The sequence below is a fragment of the Pteropus alecto genome, unplaced genomic scaffold, assembly GCF_000325575.1.
Source record: "Pteropus alecto unplaced genomic scaffold, ASM32557v1 scaffold7, whole genome shotgun sequence".
Classification (NCBI taxonomy): domain Eukaryota; kingdom Metazoa; phylum Chordata; class Mammalia; order Chiroptera; family Pteropodidae; genus Pteropus; species Pteropus alecto.
The window spans coordinates 49,470,049-49,490,389 of record NW_006494614.1 but is presented as its reverse complement, the minus strand read 5'-3'; the positions used below and the strand labels follow the sequence as shown (position 1 = coordinate 49,490,389).

The window sequence follows — 20,341 nt, the reverse complement described above, 5'->3', positions numbered from 1 at the left end:
TTTCTGAGAAATGCAGATGACCTACCTTTCTAGATATTTCCTTTCTGTCAACAAGAGGTGGTAATGTAAAGGAGATGTGAAGTTTAAATGAGAGAATAGAGACATTTAAAAACTCTGTTCTTAAATGTTCCACCAGTGTTTCTTACCAAAGCTCCACTGGCATTTTGCATAGGACACTGTTTGCATCCCTAGCTCCAGGGTATTGGGTACCAGTAGCAGCCTCCTTAGTTATCATAACAACCAAAACCACCCCCACACAGCTCCAGCCACACCCCGCCCCCCGCAACACATACACACTCCGAACCCCATCTGACGAGCCGCTGCCATGTGACAACCTGATCTTACCTGTTCAGAGTGTATATCTCTATTCATTATGTCTTAAAAGCATTCCTATAGAACCATTATCCAGATGTGGAACATTATTTTTAATGTGTTTATTTTTAATATCTTTTTTCTAATTACACAAGTAATACATGATGCTTGAAGAAGTTAAATAGAGAAGTGTGACAAGTAAAAAAAATTAAAGTCCTCAGCATTAACATTTTAAACTTTTTTTTTATTATAAAATAATAAAACCACATGCTTAAAAAATAAAACAGTGCTAAAGTGTATACAGTGAAAAGTAAGTCTTTCCTATCAACCCCATTTTGTCATTAATAGTTTTATATGTAGCCTCCTAAAAATTTCTATACAGAATCTTGTGTATATATACCCTTTTCAAACACAAACAGAATAATTTACTCTGTTTTTCTGCAAGTTGTTGTTCATTTGTTTTTTCACTAAATAATATATCTTGTAGATCACCCCCAGCAACACATTTAGATCTTCCTCATTCTTTTTAACTATTTAAGAATATTCCATGGAATATAGGGCCCCAGTTATTTCTATGTCTTCACTATTACAAACAGTGCTACAGTAGAGATTATTATCAGTACAATGTGTAGTTCTCCTTTATCCTCGGGGGATACATTCCAAGACCCCCAGTGGATGCCTAAAACTGAAGATAGTAATGAACCCTATATGTATCGTGTTTTTTCCTATACATATGTACCTATAATAAAGTTTAATGTATAAATTAGGCTCAGTAAGAAATTAATAACAATACCTAATAATAAAATATAACAACCATAATAATATACTGTAAGAAAAGTTATGTGAAGGTGGTGTCTCTCTCTCTCCTCCCCCTCCTCCTTCCCCCTCTTTCTCCCTCCCTCTCTTAGAGTATCTTAATGTGCTGTACTCACCCTTCTTGTGATGACGTAAGATGATACAATGCCCACATGATGAGACAAAGTGAGACTTGTGACACAGGCTTTGCAACAACATTGCATTAGGCTACTATAAGAGTTACTTGAATACAAGTCTATCTGATAACCTAGACGGCTTCTAAGTGACTAACGGGCAGGTAGCATATACGGTGGTTACACTTGACAAAGGAATGATTTACATCCTAGGTGGGATAGATCTGGATGGTACAAGTCTTCATCACTATACTCAGAATGGCACCTAGTTTAGAGTTATTTATTTCTGAGATTTTCTACTTAATGTTTTCAGAATGCAGTTAACCAAGGGTTACTGAAACTGCAGAAAGCAAAACCATGGATAACAGGACTACTGTACCAGCTGTGAGGTCCTATTGTTGTCAGTAGAAATAAGAGGATGGAGATTCAGCAGAGTTGGGAGAATGCACCAAAGTGACCCCAAATTGAGCAAAAGACTGGAAAGTCAAATGATGGGAAGTCAGAATACCTCGGTTCCAGACTCAGCTCAGCCACTTTGTCACTCTGTGACCTTGAGCAGACCTCTTTGGACCATAATTTCCTCAGCTATAAAATTAGAGGGCAGGACAACATAATTGTTATACCTCTAACATATCTGTGAGTCTAAAGCTGTAAAAATTAGTTCTGAAATGATTCTATGATCAAATAAACATGATGAAGATGCAAAACCATCATTTTTATATTCTAGGCCACAGCTACATTCATTAAGCACTGCAGTTTAGAAGAGAAGGAGCATTCAGGGAGGGTCCTACATGGGACAAAAGGACTGGAAAAAAACCCTGTGAGGTTAGTGCAGAGGAACTGGAGCTGTTTAACCTACAGATGAGAAGACGGAGCTGTAATTTAATTACTCTCTGTGAACATACAACAGAGCTTCTCTAAAGAGACTTAACACTTGTTCTTCATGTTCTCAGAAGATGAAGCAAAAAAGGAGCTGAAATGAAAGCAGTAGAAATTTGTGTGGGTTGGAAAGAGACTTATTTGATGATTAGGATTAAACAAGAAGTACAAAGCAGAAGTTGCTACCAAAGGATGTTGTGTGAGTTTCTAACTCTGGATATATTCGAACATAGTTAAAACATGTGACTGGAGACAGACGGACTGAGGCAGAAGTATTTCTAGGTGTTTTCCCACATCCTGTGATTCTTCCACAGTCTTTAATGCTAAATTCTGATCAAAATGTAACCTCCGGTTAATGTTAACAGAATCAAGCAAATCTTGACATTAATGATTAACATTCTAATAAAGAGAGTTGGGATTAAACACAGATGAATTATTGATATGCTCTGGGGTTCAATAGGGCTAATTTATTAATAAGTTGCATATTTTTATCCTTTGTAAGATTTAACATTATTCGGGTCTTGAAGATTAAGATTAAGAGGATACAACTAAAGTATGCATTAACAGAGGTCTAGTCTTAACTGTGTGCAGATAGCACAAAAACAAAAAGTTAAAAGGAATCGTGAAGGCCAGGGGACAACTAAACACCAGGCTATATGCTGAGAAATAGCCACCTGAATCTTAGTCTTCAGGAAGGGCAGAGATTATTGGCTTTGTGATTTCTTTAAGATTTAAACTCACCTACAAGGGCCACTCACCATTTAATCCAAATGGCCTTCTCTTACATACTAGTTTTCAATTGCTGGGTAACAAATTGCCCCCAAAATTTAGCCACTTAAAAGAACAACAACATTATTTCACACAGTTTCTGTGAGTTAGGAATTCGCTAGCGGCTTCCCTGGGTGGTCTGACCTGGTGCCTCAGCCAGGATGAGAGTCATCTGAAGACTTGGCTAGCCCTGGAAGGTCTGCTTCCAGATGGTAAACTAATGCTGGCTGTTGGCAGGAGACCTCGGTTTCTCATCATAACGACATCTCTACTGCTGCCTGAGTGGCCTCACACATGGCACCTGGTTTTCCCCTAGAGCAAGTAGTCTAAGCAAACACAAGGAGAAAACCGCAATGTCTTAAGACCTAGCCTTGAAAGTCACAGTCTATATTTCCACATAATCTACCAATATCCCAGGTCAGCTTTACTGTGTGGGAGAGAATCACACACACACAAGGACATGAATACCAGAAGTGAGGATCATCAGCGGCCATCTTGGAGGCTGGCTACCACATCTTACATGGGGTCCCTTGTGTTGTAGCAGGTAATAGCCCAGCCCTGAGTCCTGGCCCTATGTGGGCAAGTGTCCTGAGGCAAAGAATATGACTTGTCTTACCATCAGTTTCCTCATCTATCAAATAGATAATAATACCTACTTCTAAGAGTATCGTGAGGATTAGATGAGATAAAGTATATGAAGTGCTTCGTACAGTACCTACACTAAAGAAGTTGGCCTGTGATACTAATATTTTTATTATTTAGAGTACTTTCACATTTATCATATTTTCAGATATGCATTTTTATTTGCCCCTCTTGAGAACTTGTTTGAGAAATAGAATCTGTATATTAAAGTATTTAAGTACACTTAAGTGACATGTTACAATGTAGCCACCTCTGTAGCCATAACCCAGATCAAGATATAAAATATTTTCAGCAAACCCTCATACGCCCACCCACCCTGAGAAAAATCACTAATGCAGTGTCTATAAATATTGTTTAGTTTTGCCTGCTTTTGAATTTTATAGAAACAATTATACAGTATAAACTATTTTTAATATCTTTCAATGACAGTATTGACATACAATATTATCTTAGTTTCAGATATACAACACAGTGATTAGACTTTTATATAACTTACCATGTGATCACCCCAATAAGAACAGTACCCATCTGACACCATACATATCATTACAATATTACTGACCATATTTCCTATGTTGTACTTTACATCCCCACGACTATTTTTGTAACTGGCTATTTGTACTTCTTAATCCCATTGCCTTTTTCACCTAGTCCCCCAAACTCCTTCCATCTGGCAACCATCAATTTGTTTTCTTTAACCAAGAGTCTGTTTCTGTTTCAGTTGTTTGTTTATTTTGTTTTTTAAATTCCACAAATAAGCAAATGGTAAGATTTAATTCTTTTTATGGCCGAGTAATATTCTATTGTACATATGTACCACATCTTCTTTATTCATTTGTCTATTGATAGACACTTAGTTTGCTTCCATATCTTGGCTATTGTAAATAATGCTGCAGTGAACATAGGGGTACATATATCTTTCGAATTGGTGTTTTGAGTTTCTTTGGATAAATACCCAGAAGTATAGCTCTATTTTTGGAGGAACCTCCCTACTGTTTTCCATAGTAACTGCATTAATTTACAATCCCACCAACAGTGCATAAGAGTTCCCTTCTCATCCTTGCCAACACTTGTTTGTTGGCTTATTGATGATAGCCATTCTGACAGTTGTGAGGTGATATATCGTGGTTTTGATTTGCATTCGCCTGGTGATATTGAGCATCTTCTCTGTGTTCATTTGGCCATCTGTATGTACTCTTCAGAGAAATAGCTGTTCTTGTCCTCTTCCAATTTTTTAATCAAATCGTGGGGGGCTTTTTGATATTGAACAATGTAAGTTCTTTATTTTGTATATTAATCCCTTTTCAGATATATCATTTGCAAACATCTTCTCCCATTCAGTAGGTTGTCTTTTTGTTTTATTGATGGTTTCCTTTTCAGAGCAGAAGCTTTTTAGTTTGATGTAGTCCCATTTGTTTATTTTTGCTTTTATTGTGTTTGCCCAGGAGACATAACCAAAAAAAATTTGCTAAGACCAATATCAAACATTGCCTGTATTTTCTTCTAGGAGTATTATGGTTTTAGGTCTTACATTTAAGTCTCGAATCCATTTCAAGCTTATTTTTGTATATGGTGTAAGAAAGTTCTCTAATTTCATTTTTTTGCATGTATCTGTCCAGTTTCCCCAACACCATTTATTGAAGACTGTTTTTACCACATTTGATATTCTTGCCTTCTTTGTCATAGATTAATGGAATTAATGGACCATTAGGTGTGGTTTTATTTCTGGGCTCTCTATTCTGTTCCATTGATCTATGTGTCTATTTTAAGTGAGTACTGTGCTATTTTGATTACTATAGCTTTATAGTATAGTTTGATATCAAGTAGCATGATATCTCCAATTTTGTTCTTCTCTCTCAAGATTGCTTTAGCTCTTCAGGTTCTTTTGTGTTTCCACATCAACTTTAGGATTATTTGTTCTAGTTCTGTGAAAAATGCCATTGACATTTTGGTAGGGATTACATTGAATCTGTAGATTGCTTTGAGTGGTATGGACATTTTAATGATGTTAATTTTTCCAGTCCAGAGCACACTATATCCTTTCATTTATTTGTATCTTCTTCCATTTCTTTCTTCATTGCCTTATAGTTTTCTGAGTATAGGTATTTTACTACCTTGGTTAAATTTATTACTAGATATTTTATTCTTTTTGATGCAATTGTAAATGGGATTGCTTTGTTAATTTCTCTTTCCGATAGTTTATTGGTATATAAAAATGCAACTGATTAACAAATATTAATTTTATATCCTGCTACTTTACTAAATTCATTAATTAGTTCTAATAGTTTTTTGATGGAATCTTTAGGGTTTTCTCAATATGGTATCATGTCATCTGCAAATAACAACAATTTTACTTCTTTCTTTGCAATGCAGATACTTTTTATATTTTTCTTGTCTGATTGCTGTGGCTAGGACCGCTAATACTGTGTCGAATAAAAGTAGTGAGAGTAAACATCCTTGTCCTGTTCCTGACCTTAAAGAAAATGCTTTTAGCATTTTAGCTTTAAATATAATGTTAGCTGTTGGTTTGTCATGTACAGCCTTTTTTTTTTTTTTGCAATTTTTATCCCCACTTTGCAGAGTTTTAATCATAAATGGATGTTGGATTTTGTCAAATGTTTTTTTTTTGTATCTATCAATATGATCATATGGTTTTTATCCTTCAGTTTGTTTATATGGTGTATCACCTCAATTGATTTACAGATGTTGAACCAACCATGAACCAACCATGCATCCCAGAAATAAATCCCATGATTATGATATATGATCTTTTTAACATATTCCTGAATTCAGTTTGCCAATAATTTGTATCTACGTTCATCAGAGATATTGGCCTATACATTTCTTTTTCTTTTGTAGTGTTTTTGTCTGGTTTTGGTATCAGAGTAATGCTTGCCTGATAAAATGAATTTGGGAGCCTTCCTTCCTCTGCAACTTTTAGACTAAGAACAGGTATTAATTTTTCTTTGAATGTTTGGTCCAGTAATCTGGTCCAGGACTTTTGTTCGTTGGGGGTTTTTGATTACTGATTTGATTTCATTAGTAGTCATTAGTCTGTTCAGATTTTCTGTTTCTTCCTGATTAAGTATTGGAAGATTGTATGTTTCTTGGAATTTATCCATTTCTTCCAGGTTGTCCAATTTGTTGGCATATAATTGTCCATAGTATTTTCTTAAAATCCTTTGTATATTTCTGTGGTGTTAGTTCTTCTCCTCTTTCAGGTCTTCTTTTTCTAGTTCCTTTAGGTGTAAGGTTATATTTTTTTTTTGAGATTTTTCTTGTTTCTTTAGAAAGGCCTAAACTGCTATAAATTTCCCTCTTAGAACTGCTTTGGCTGTTATCTTAGATTTTAGGAGTTGTTATGTTTTTATTTTCTTTTGTCTTAAGGTATCTTGATTTTCTCAATCTCATTGTTAACCCATTTATTGTTTAGTGGCATGTTATTATCTCCCATGTGTTTGTGTGTTTTTCAGTTTTCTACTTGTAATTGATTTCTAGTTTTCATATCATTGTGATTGGAGAAAATGCTTGATATAATTTCCATCTTCTTAAAATTATTGAGATTTGTTTTGTGACCTAGCATGTGGTTTATCTTGGGAAAAATTCCATGTATACTTGAAAAGAATGTATATTCTGCTGCTTTGGGGTGAAATGTCCTAAAAATATCTCATAAGTTCATCTGGTACGATGTGCCATTTAAGACTACTGTTACCTTGCTGATTTTCTGTCTGAATGATCTATCCATTGTTGTCAATAGAATGTAAAGTCCCCTACTATTACTGTGTTACTGTTGATCTCTCCCTTCATGTATGTCAATATTTGCTTTATATATTTATGTGCCTCCTACATTAGGTGCATAGATGTTTACAAGAGTTACATCCTCTTGCTGGATTGATCCTTTTATCATTGTAAAATGCCCTTCTTTGTCACTTGTTACAGACTTTGATTTAAAGTCTATTTTGTCTGATACAAATATTGCTACTCCAGCTTTTATTTTTATTTACATTTACATGAAATATCTTTTTCCATCCTTTAACTTTTGGTCTGTGTGTCTTTTGTTCTGCAATGAGTTTCTTGTGTGCAGCATTATGTATGGTTCTTGTTTTTGTTTTTGTTTTTGTTTTTTAATCCATTAAACCACACTAAGGCTTTTGATTGGAACCTTTAGTCCAATTACATTTAAAGTAACTATTGATAGGTATGTAGTTATTGCCATTTTATTCATTGTTTTCACATGGTTTTTGTACGTGTTCTCCATTCCTTTCTTATCCTCTAAAATGCGCAAGGATTAAAAAGGTCCCGACCTTTAAAAAGGTTCTGTATTTTGAACACTGTGCTAGGCTGCCCTCATTCCTGTCATTGTTATTGATGTTAATGGCACCAAAAAAATCTGTCACTGCCTTATAATAGGACCTAGGGCTCATTATATCACCTCTACAGGCCTCAATTTCCTCATGTGTAAACCTACAGGTAGGCTTAGAGGAGCTTTGCTCCTTTTAAGCTTCACAGAGGAGTGGTTAGGGGCTCAAGCTGTAGCCGGAGTCAGCTACCTAGGGCCACCCCCTGGCTCTCCCATTCTCAATCAGCTACATCAGTGGTCCCCAACCTTTTTGGCACCAGGGACCAGTGCTTCTATGAGAATCTAATGCCTGATGATCTGAGGTGGAGCTGAGGCGGTGATGCTAGCAGTAGGGAGAGAATGCAAATACAGATGAAGCTTCACGTGCTCTCTAACCGCTCACCTCCTGCTGTGCGGCCCAGTTCCTAACAGGCCACAGACTGCTACCAGTCTGCAGCCCCGGAGTCGGGGACCCCTGATCTATATGAACCTGGACAAGTTGATTAACCATTATAAGTTTGTGTGCCCTCATCTCTAATAGAGGTAGCAACAGTCACAAAAGACTGTTGTGAATATTAAAATGGACACATGTCTATACACAGCTTGGTGCAATATCTTGCAAAAAGAAAATTTCCCATCACTGGTAGCTATCATAATCATTGTTGTTATTAACAAGTCCTATGTTTTCTTTCCTGCATAAAAGTCCTCCTAGAGTGAGAGACTCAGTTATTCAGGCAGAAAGCCTGAGGGCAAGTTCTCAGAAAATCATAGACTTACAGAATGTACTCACTTAACCTTCTTTGAACTCATAAAGTTAATATGAAGATTAAGTGGAATAGCATAAATCAATCTTGCTAGTTTTCCTTATTGGAGCTCAAAGAGAGTTTAGAAGGCAACTTGTGTAACCATGCTAATTTTCAGCTAAAGAGGCCCAGAGAAGTTTGGTGAATTAATTCAGGTGGCACAGCCTAGTTACTACCTGATGCTGGGGCTTAGAGCCCAGGAAAGAGGGAAAGGTCCTGGATTCTACCAGAGGCCTTTCTAGGATCTGAGCCCTGCTTCTCTCCTACTCATCTCTTTACCACTTCCCCTACTTCTACTCCAGACATACTCAGCTGTTCATACTCATAGCTTCCTACCTTGGGCTTCCTCACATGCAGTTCTCATTACCTGGGACACTGAAACCAGCTCACCCCTTTGCACACACCGCACACATGCACACATTACACACATGCACATACCACACATGTACACAGACTCCTTCATCTGGCCAACTGCTAATTTACCCTCAGGCTTCTACCTAAACATCACTTCCTACAGGAAGGTGCCACCGTGTCCCAAGCCTGCCCTTTGTGCTTCCCACTCTCATAGCACTGCCAGGTTTGCTTGGCCACTAAACTGGGAACTTCTCAAAAGCAGGCAGTATCCAATTTGATTCCCTTCCGTATCTCTAATACTAGAGTGCTGGTTGGAGTCCCCTGTGGGATCTCTGATAACTGAGTGGGCAGAATCTGATTGACAGGACACTCCAGAAGGGTGCTTGACCTTCTTCCTCAAGAGGGTGGCACTCCCCTCCTCTGACTAGCCCTGAGACCTGTGACAAATTATACAGAACTACCCACCCCTCTCAGGCTCACAGATCACTGGACTCTGAACGCAGCACATAGGAACATCTCAAATGTGTTTCCTACCCTGCAACCACCTCTCTCTTCCTTCATTTCCCCAAATATGTGACATCAGAGGCAAATGCATTCCATGTGTGCCAGAACTGAAGTCATGGGATGCTGCTTTTCCAGCTCTGCCCAAGAAATGCCTGAGAAGCTTTATATTCTAGCTTCACCCAGTGCCCTCCCCTCCAGAAAGCAGGAAATCACATTCACTAGCAGAGATCAGATTCTGCTAGCCAAGGCATAGGGCTAGATCTGATTTCCCGGGATTGGGATGTTGAATGGCTTTAGCCTCCAAAATACAAACTCTTCCCTCTCCAAATGAGACGTTTTGTTCATTGATTATGTTCCTTGATTTTTCTATATTTCCTATAGGAAAGTAAGAGTAGAGGAATTTCTGGAAAGCTTGGCCCTTAATACTTTTGTGCTTTTCCCAAAATAAAGAAACAAAAACAGCCAACACTTTTATTTTCCAGTCTAGTGCCCTCAGTCAGAGTGGCTAGCCTTGGTGATAGGGCCTTTTTATTAGCTACCTGTGTTGATTTCTGGCTCCATTTCAGGTGTGCAATCCGCCACCACAATGTCGTTGATGTGGGTGTAGCTGCAGAAACAGCATAGGTACAGAGTCTACTCACTTTGGTTCAATTCTGCTGCTCCTCTTGAGAATTGAGTGACCTCAGTTTTTCCAGAGCTCATTTTCTTTATCATTAAAATGGGAACAGTCATAGAGGTGTCATAAGGAGATAAATGTGATGATGTATGCAAAATTTTCTTTTATATAAATGACCACCAGGTGAGGAAACTCCATGCTGGCAAAATAGGGTGGTATGGTAGACAGAATATGGGCTTGGAATCAGACTTGTATATGCAATTCACTACCTGTAGATCTAGAGTAAGTCACTCGGCCTCTCGGCCTCAAGTTATTCATCTATGAAAGTGGACTTCTATAGTGTAAACTCCACAGGACAGTGTTATAGGTTGAATCGTGTCCCCCGCTCCAAAAAAAAAAAGATGTTCAAGTCCTAACCCCCAGCACCTCAGACTGTGACCTCATTTGGAAATAGAGTCGCTGCAAATGTAATAGTCAAGATAAGGTCATACTGGAGTAGAGCCAGTATCCTTATAAGAAGGCAGCCATGGAAAGACAGACACACATTCAGGGAGAGGGCCATATGACAATGAAGGCAGAGATTGGAGTTAAGCAGCTGCAAGCCAAGGAAGACCAAATATTGCCAGCAAACCACTAGAAGCTAGGAAGAGACAAGGAATGATGCCTCAAGTTTCAGAGAGAGCATGGCCCTGCCAATGCCTTGATTTTGGACTTCTAGTCTCTAGAATGAAGAGACAGTAAATTTCTGTTGTTTTAAGATATTCCATTTGCACTATTTGGTTACAGCAGCCCTAGGAAACTAAACTAATACAGACAGGAACTTTACATGATTCTGCCTCTCACTGTATCCCCAGCACCTAGCAAAGAGGCTGACACATGGTAGCCTCTCAATTATTTGTTGAATGAGTGAATGATACATGCTGTGAAGGTCACGTTGGAAAGCATGAGTAAAGTGATGAGCACAATGCATGACACACATAAGATATTTGGTACATGTTTATTCCTTTCCCTTATTATTTCAAAGGCTCCTTTCTGTACACAATGTGGTTTGGGATGAAAACAAGCCAGTTTTCCTTCTAATTTTTGTCTAAAACCTCCTAAATGGCCCCGCCTTAAAGAATCTCCCTCTGGGGAAGTTTACAGTCTGAGAGAGACCCTGTCATGTAGGGCAGATTTGAGCAGTCATTTCTCCCCCTGTGCCTCATTGATTTTTCAAGATTGTGTTCCTTGATTTTTTCATATTTCCTGGAGTGAGAGTAGAGGAATTTCTGAAAAGCTCAGCCCTTAATACTTTTGTGCTTTTCTCAAAAAAAAGTTTGAAAAAGCTTTGTAGAAATCTAATGGCAGTAGAAGATTTGGAATAGTGAGCAAGTTCAGGGAAAGCTGTCTAGAATCAGGGTGTTTATGAGAGAAAACAGTTTAAAGAAAATGCCTCACTATATGTGCGGATTCACACCACAGTGCTTTCTTTTTGTTGTTGTTGCAACAAAAAGACAGAAACCCACACAAATGATAAGTATACAACTCTGGCTTTATTTTTCAGGTTTTTTTCCTGGTTAATTTTTTCCCAGTTTATTGATTATACTAATCTTCGATTCCCCCTTTAAGATTCTATGAAAGACAGAGTGAGTTTCTAGAAAGAACTCTTGCTGTGGGCTCAAATGGCCTGGGTTAGAATCTCAGCTCCACACTCAGTAGCTCTGTGGCTTTGAGCAAGTTGTTTAACTTTTTGAACATTATTGTCCCCCTCCCATGGTTGTTGAGAGATGAGTAAACCCTTGAATTTACAAATGCACATTCTTGTGTTTATTGCTATTATTAATTCAGATTATTTAAGTGGAATGAGGGTAGGCTTAGGGTCCAACAAAACAAGGCCTAGGACCCAGTCTTGTAGCCTCTAGCTGGGTGACCTTGAGCAGGCTCTCTATGAGCCTCAAATTCTGCATCTGTCAGTTGAAAAAGATCTTAATGGTTTTGCAGGGATATGAGGCTTGATTGACATGATGTATATAAGGGCCTTCCACACTGCATACACATAGTAGGTACACAATTACTGTCAGTTCCCTTCCCTCATTCTAGCAACTTGACTCATTTTTCTCCATAGCTCCCTATGTCTTGCCTCTTTCCTCTGTACTTAATACTTCATTATCCCTCCAGTGTTGGAGTAGAAATGGGACTTGGCAATTAGGTTATGCTCTTTCTTTGTCTTGAGGCCTGGAATTTTACAGCTATGTAAATTGAGTAGGAGGAGGGATATATATATATATATTCAGGAAGTAATAAATGACTGAAAACAGCTCTTTGGGAGCGCTTTCCTAATCAAATCTTAGTGCGAAAGTGCAAAGCTTTAGCCTTCCTACTGAACAGAGTGCTCTGTGACAACATATTGTTCAAGGCCTACCATAAATTTCAGTGGCTCCTTGGTCACATTGCCAGCAGATTTTGATAGGCAAAGATAATCCAACTGGCTTTGTTTTTGCCTTCCTTCTCCCCCATATTCCATGTAAAGTGGCCTCTCTGTCTGGCCTTATTAGAGCCTCCAGTGGCCCAAATGGACCGTCTTAAACCTTTTTGGAGGCAGCTCCTGGCAAAAGTTAAAAGAACCTGTGAGAAATCTGGGGTTGCAACTGACAGCTCGAGCTCCATAGATTTCTCATTTCCTCTGCCCTCATCCCCTAACATAGCGGTCCCCAAACTTTTTGGCACCAGGGACCAGTGCTCCTATGAGAATCTGATACCTGGTGATCTGAGGTGGAGCTGAGGCAGTGATGCTAGAGCTGGGGAGCGGCTGCAAATACAGATGAAGCTTCTTTCACTCGCCAGCTACTCACTTCCTGCTGTGCAGCCTGGTTCCTAACGGGCCATGGACCAGTACTGGTCTGCTGCCTGGGGTTCAGGGGCCCTTACCCTAACATCTCCCTCACCACTCATCCCCCTACAACATCCCTGCCTCTCTCACATTACATAATGTGTTTTTTAGTTCTCAGTCTCCAATACCCAGGCAGAGCCTCACATGGTGCTATCTTGGCAATTAGTGATGCTTAGAACAGAGCCTGGGACGGGGTAGGCACAAAATAAATAATTGATGAAAGAACCAATGCCTACCGCTCAATAATAAAAAGACGAATAACTCAATTTTAAAATGAGGATCTGAAATAGATATTTTTTCAAAGAAGATATGCAAATGGCAATAAGCACATTGAAGATGCTGAACATCATTAGCCATCAGGAAGTACACATCAAAACTACAATGAGATACCACTTTATACCCACTAGAATGGCTATAATCAAAAGTCAGATAATAAAGTGTTGGCAAAGATGTGGAAAAATTGAAACTCTCAAACACTGCTGGTGGGAATGAAAAATGGTACAGCCGCTGGCAAACGATCCAGCTGTTCCTCAAAAGGTTGAACAGAATTATCATATGGTCGAGCAATTCCCCTCCTAGGCATCTAACTAAGAGAAATAAAAACATACATCTATACAAAAACTTGTACACAAATGCTTGTGGCAACTTATTCAGAATAGCCAAAAAGTAAAAACAACTCAAGTTTTTATCAGCTGATGAATGGATAAACAGAATGTGGTATATCCATATGATGCAATGTTTTTCGGCAATAAAATGAAATGAAGTCCTGATCCATGTTACAACATGGATGAACCTTGAAAACATTATATTAAGTAAAAGAAGCCAGTCACAAAAGACCGTATAGTATATGTTTCCATTTATATGAAATGTTCAGAGTAGGTACATTCATAGAGACGGAAAGTGGATTAGTGATAGTCCGGAGTTACATGGGATTAGAAGGAAATGGGGAGTGGGTTTTAGGGGGGAAGGTGATGAAAATATTCTAAAATTGTTTATGGTGATTGTTGTACTCCTCTGCAAATATACTAAAAATCATTGAATGATACGCTTTAAATGGGTGACTTGTATGGTATGTGAATTATATCTTAATAAAGCTGTTATTACCAAAAAAAAAAAAAAATCAATGAATGTTCTAATTTAATATCCCTGTATTAAACAGCAGACTGGTTTATAGGCCGTCCCTGTGTGAAGACCAGAGACCCAAGGTGCTGTCTTCTCTCTGTGTTGAGGTAGAAGGGACACCAGAAACTGTATTTCCCAGGATAAAGCAGGTGAAAGCAGAGCTCCTTTCCTGGTGAATGCTTACAAAAACAAAAATGGCCCCGAGAAACCTGTGAGGTGGAGAGCTAGAGATCAAATGAGCTGAGCCTGAGAAATTTATAGCATCCTGTTTTCCAGAGACCATTTTCCCAACATAAGTCAAAAAGACAGATGGCTCCAGACCTGCTTCTGAAAATAACCACTGTTGAGGAGAGAAGAGTTGTCTTAGTGGGAGCTGCCCAGCCTGAAGAGTAACACCCACAAGAATTAATAGGCTGGAAAAGAGGCCAGTTTGGACCCAGGAGGCTTCAGTTCTGCCAAGCTCAGCCCATTAGGGATCCAAAGCAGACACTTGTCTTTGCAGCCTTTCTGTGTGTGTGTTTCTTCTTAAAATAACTTTTATTGTTTTTCTTTTAATCATATTATCAAATTTGTTCCTTAAAAACATAGAATTTATAGGAAAATATAAAGAAAAAATAAAATTTATTCATAGTTCTATTGCCCTAAGGTAACATGTATTAACATTTTTATATAGATTGTGCATGCACACACATACACATGCATTTAAACAAGCTTCAGAATTACTTTTTATACAGTTTTGCCTCATGCTTTTTTATATTCTATTTCCCATATCCCTAAGCATTCTTTACAAGCATGGCCTATAATGTCTGCATATTAACATTACTGTACTGATGTGCCTTAATTTACATAATTAGGCACTTTTTAACATAAGGGATGTTTTTTCTTTTTAGCATTTTAAAACATATTTTACTTTTACTATTACAAATGATTTTGTAATGGATATCCTTATAAGTAAATCTTTTGAGAAGTCATGATTATGTTCTTGGGTAAATTCCTAGAAGTAGAATTGCTTAGTTAAAAGGTTTTCACACTTTAAAAATCAGTTTATACCAAATTATAATACCAATATCAGTGCATAAAGTCTTGTTTGTATTAAAATCAACATCTATTTTAGTACCTACTAGATGCCAGATATTTTCACATTTATTGTTTCATTTGCCCCTGAAGTTTAAAAAAAAATTTTTAAATATAAAAAGAACTACATGTGTTCATTATAGAAAAATTTGAAGATATAAAAGCATATTTTAAAAATTAAAAATTACCCATATCGGTAATAACCATTGTTAAAGACTTTTTTCAGCCCATATTTTTTCCTATCTACTTATACAAATTAATTCATTTTTAAAATGTTTTATGAACATTTACTATGCTGAAAGAGCCTGACTTTCCATTGTAACTGAAATCATTTTTATCCTGCATTTTTTAAATAGACTCCTTTAATCCTTAGAAAAGCCCCTTGAGGTATGGACTACTGTTACCCCCATCTTTTAGAAAGTTGGACCACAAAAGAACCTTAAAATGTTCTAGTCCAACTCCCTGATGGGGAAATCGAGGCACAGAGAGGGCAGAGGACTTGCCCATGGGCTGACTTGCATGCACATTTCCTAACCCCTAGTCTATTGCAGCAGACTGCAGCCTGTAATGTAGAGCTGAATCTATACTGCCCTAAACTGGGATGGCTATATAATAATTGTCCAAATCAGGACATTTTAGAATAAAAGTAGGGCACCATTACTAATTAATGCTGGATAACAGATGTAAATTGGGGCTGTCATTAACAAACCAGAATGCAAGTTCCCTCTAGCTCTCTAGCTTCAGATTCTTGTCATTTGGAAATGTTTTGAAGCAACGGATTTTAATCTATTTCAAATAGCTATGGGAAGCAGTTCTGCAAACCTTTTTTGAGCTGAAACTGAGCCAGGCCAGGACACAGAGATGAGCAGTCTGTGGTCCTTCTCGGGCAGACAAGGCCATTTAAGCAGTAGGTGTGAACATCATTCACTGGAGTCAAAAGTACCACTGCAGTGGTCTTTCAGCAGCTCCAAACCTTCATATTATAAGCAAGTCTTCATTTTCCTCATGCCCCATTTTTCACTCAGAACTAAGATTTTACTTATTCAATGAAGTAATAGGCTGTCCTGTTAAAAGGAAATAGATATGAGGTTGGTGCACGAGAAGAGAAGGAATGCATGTGGTTTTAAGTGGAGGGACTAGAGTAGTTTTAAAAAGAAGGCTGTGGAGATGAAATACAACAAGCCTTCACAGGAAGGGTGAATCCATCAGCTTAGGGTTCCATTGAGATGAGGCACCTCTGTGGGTCTAAGGGTTTTATTTCGTGTTTTTCTAGGTGTTATTCAGTAATTACTGTGTACTGGGCGCTGTGCTAAGCATTTTACATACAGGCTTCTAATGTGCAAGGCTGCCAGGTGAAAGGTTATTAGGACGTTCTTTCAATAATCCAGGGAACTGCCTGGGAAGAAGCTGCCTTCCCTGAGGCACACAGCTAGTGCTCTGGTTTTGAAGATAAGACTCACCCTTCCCCACGATGTAAGCAGTTTGGGATTGTCCCTACTGTATAGCCTAGATGGGATTTACTATAGGTGAATAAGCTTCCATTTGGGTGTTTAGATGGATCTCTCAGGACTGCTGAGAAAAATATTAAAAGGTACATTTTTAATGGTCTTTCTTTCTTTGACAGAGTAATAAACTTGTTCATCAGCTAGCCCTTCATGCTTCAGTCTCACAGCATTTTCCAAAGACATACCCAGAATCCAGAATGTTGGAAGGCTCTTCTTGAGAACTAGCTTACCCTAGTTATAGGTTACATTTCAAATGCCAAGGAAAGCTACCATCGATTCACACAAGGGTGTGAGTAACTGAAATTGTTCTTTCTGCAAGTCTCAGAATTCCCTTGTCATATGTTGTTTTCATATATCACAGCTGCCTCCCTAACACTTTTCCTCTTTTTTATAACCTAAGCAAGTAATACATATTAATAAAGGTGTCTCCGGCAATCTTAAAAAAGGTGATATAAAAATTCAAACTAGAAATATTTTCTTGCACCCGAGGAGTCGTGGTTCTGTGCACCTTACCTTAGGACCACTTAAATCAAAAAGCTGCTGATGAATGAGCAGGAGGGAATTAACATGTTTTTAATAACATCTGTATTTCACAGAAATCTCACAAGTTATTGTGTACCTACTTCCTAAGTGCCTGGCAGCTTGTTAGGTGCTTTGCATGTTAGGTTAGGAATATTCAGAGCAAACCTGGAGGCCTGAGGTGATTTGGGAATACTGATTTAGATGATTTTGAGGTGATCAGATGGAAGAGAGAAGAAACAGGCATGAGATCTTGGAAGGCACTGAGCTGTTCCCAGCCCAGGGTCCCTGAAGTTTGTAATGGAACAATTTACTTAGTTCTGGAACTATTTATTTCATAAAGTTCGACAGATTTACTCAGGAAGAGGCTGTAACAAATACCCTGGAACAACATATCATGTTTCTTAACTTTTGTCTGAAATTCTAACAACTCAGCATGATATGGTGCTGGTTATCTCAAGCTCATCAGAAGCTCTGATTAGAGATTATAAGATGTCTTTGGTTAATAAAAGATGAGGAAATGAAAGTATATTTACTTAATAAATACAGCCTTGTCGACAAAATCTTTCCAAAACCGGGACCGTAGGGGAAGGGGAATCATGAATGGGGTTCCTTATGGGGTGGTTTCATTCAATTTAATAAACATTTGGTGAGCACTGACCCTGGGCCCTTGCTTGCTCATGCATACTGTGTGTTCAGATTTAGTAACTTTAGTCTTCACAACATGTGTATAAAAGATTACCCAACTTAAAACTGAGGAACCGGAAGTCCCTTCCCCGAGATCATACAGCTAATAGAAAGCTAGGTCCAATGCTGTTGAACTCCAAAGCCCACTTCAAGAATCTACTCCTACCCCAGGAATGTGCCATACACTTTTATGTGTAAGACAGCTACAGATAACTATAAATACAGCAGGGCAAACGTAATATCAAAACTAAAGACAAGGTTAGTCAGAGAAAGGAATGATCTCCCCTACAGTGCTGTGTGGTAAGTAGTGTCAGTGAAGACTCTCTCAAGGTGAATTGGGAACACTGGTTTGGATGATTTTGAGGTGAATCATGGCCTGAATTTTTAGGTTGAAAAAAAACAAAACACAGAGGAGGAAGTCACCCAGATATTGTGCCATGGTCACTGATCCCTTCTGCCTCAGTTGCTCTTACTGAAGTTCTAAGATGAACTAGCCAAAAGGCAAACAACAACTCTATCAAATGTCATATGTGGTTATGCTCAGGGGTTGACAAAAAGTCATGGAACCTGCAAAATCCGGCAGGATTTGGTGACTGTGACTGAGTGAGTTTCTCTTGGTGGATAGACTGCAAAAAGTCATGGTTTTGTTTTGTTTTGTTTTTAATTTTAACAATCAGCAATTCTCTGTGCCACCTCCTCCGTAGAGCCCTGTCGAATCATATGATGGGATGTCTGGGCTGCAATATGTTTCTTAAGATTCAGACTCTTTAAAAAGCTCAGTGGATCTGATTATGTTTTTAACCTTCTATCAGTCAAGGTGGGAGAAAAGAAGCAACCCTTGCTGTCGTGCAGATGCAGTGTCCTGTACTGTAAACTTTTATGTGTCTGTGCTTATGTCCCCTCTCTTGTAGACGATGTACTGCACATGTCTAAAGGCTAGCCACTGATAGGACTGCAGATTGTCTGATGTCAAAGGTCTTGTTCCAGGCCATCACATTCTCCTTCTGAAGAGTTGTGAGTGGTGCTCACAGAACTAGAGAGAGCTGAGAATTTAGAATCACAGACCCCTGACATGTTAGGAAATTTGGGGACCAAGTTTAGTGCATTGTGGAACTCACAGAATGTTAGTGTCCTAAAATTATAGAACTCTTTCAACTGAGACTGTTAGAACATAAGGATCATAGTATGATAGACCTCTGGAATTCATCTATTTAGCAAATATTTATTTAGTGCCAGTCACTAGGCTGGATTTTGGGGATATAAAAGTGAAAAAGACCACTAAAGTTATTACTCTCAAGGAGTTTTCAGAGAATGCCTGGATTTAGGAATCTTAAAATGTTAGATTCTTAGAAAAGTAAAATATTAGAGTATTGAAATCCTAGGAAGCCAGTGATGGAAGGGGCCCTGGATCATTCTCTTCAACTCTCTCTACCTTTATGAGGCCCAGAACCTGTTCCAGGCATATCCAATTAAAATCTCACTAATAAGAATATCATTTCACTTCCGTGACATTACAGAATGGCCAGCTCGCAGGGGCTCAGCGATCACCCAATGCGAGCCGCTCATTTTACCAGTGAGGCCACTGAGGCTGAGTTGGGGCAGCTGTTTGGTAGATAGTAAGGCCCATCAGGATTAGACCCCAGCTTTTCAGGCCTCAAAGCGGGAAGGGCTTCCCGGGTATTTCTCAGGAGTGCCCTCTTTCCAAACCTTGCAGACTTCTCTAAATCGAGGACCCTGCTCTTCAGAAGGAGTTTGCACCAACTTTCTTTCCCAGCAGCATCAGCCTTGCCCCCAGGCCACGTGTGCAGTAGACCGCCCAGTGTTGGGAGTCCCCCCTCCCGCCGCCCTTCTTGATGCGTGTTTTATTTTGCTCCCTCCCCCTCCTTGTGTGCCTCAAAACCAATTTTCATTATTTTTTTCTGTCTGTGTTTGTCTTTGTGGTTCGCAGGTGCTCCCTTGCATTGTTCATCCGCTTCATCAACCCCTATTGAGCAGTCCCCCTCCCCGCCCCCCTCCCCTCCGGCCAATGAGAGCCAGAGGCGGTTGCTAGGCAACGGTGTGGCCCAGCCAACCCCGGACTCAGACTCTGAGGAAGAGTTTGTCCCTAATTCATTCTTAGTTAAAAGTGGCTCCGCAAGCCTGGGGGTCGCAGCGAACGGTAAGTCCCTCTTTTTTCTTAACTTTTTCGTGTAGTTTTGTTCCCCTCGCCCTTTGTTGGCGATGCTGATTGATCTGCCTGCTTGGGCCTCTTGCAGGGGTGGAAGGGCCTGGCACATAGGGGGTTCGGGGTTTTCGGGGGGCCTGGAGCGGCTCAGGCAGCCCCACTCCTCTCTGGCTACGCAGCTGGATGGGGTGTGGAGCGGAAGTTGGGGGGCTGCTGTACCCATCCCCATGACAGATGTCTGGTAGACAGAGCTGC

At 39.1% G+C, this 20,341-nt stretch overlaps 1 protein-coding gene across 8 annotated transcripts in view; it reads left to right on the top strand.

The window, feature by feature from the left end:
• The window catches only part of TENM4 (teneurin transmembrane protein 4), a 691,021-nt gene that overhangs the window by 403,256 nt on the left and 267,424 nt on the right, over nt 1-20,341 (top strand). For 7 of the 8 annotated variants that reach the window (XM_025042569.1, XM_015600544.2, XM_015600545.2 and 4 more), the window contains one exon: nt 19,871-20,080. The exons of the other annotated variant lie outside the window; for it this stretch is intronic. In XM_025042569.1, coding sequence (XP_024898337.1) covers nt 19,871-20,080 — 210 coding nt within the window. The remainder of the gene's footprint in view (nt 1-19,870; nt 20,081-20,341) is intronic. 8 annotated transcript variants of the gene reach the window in all.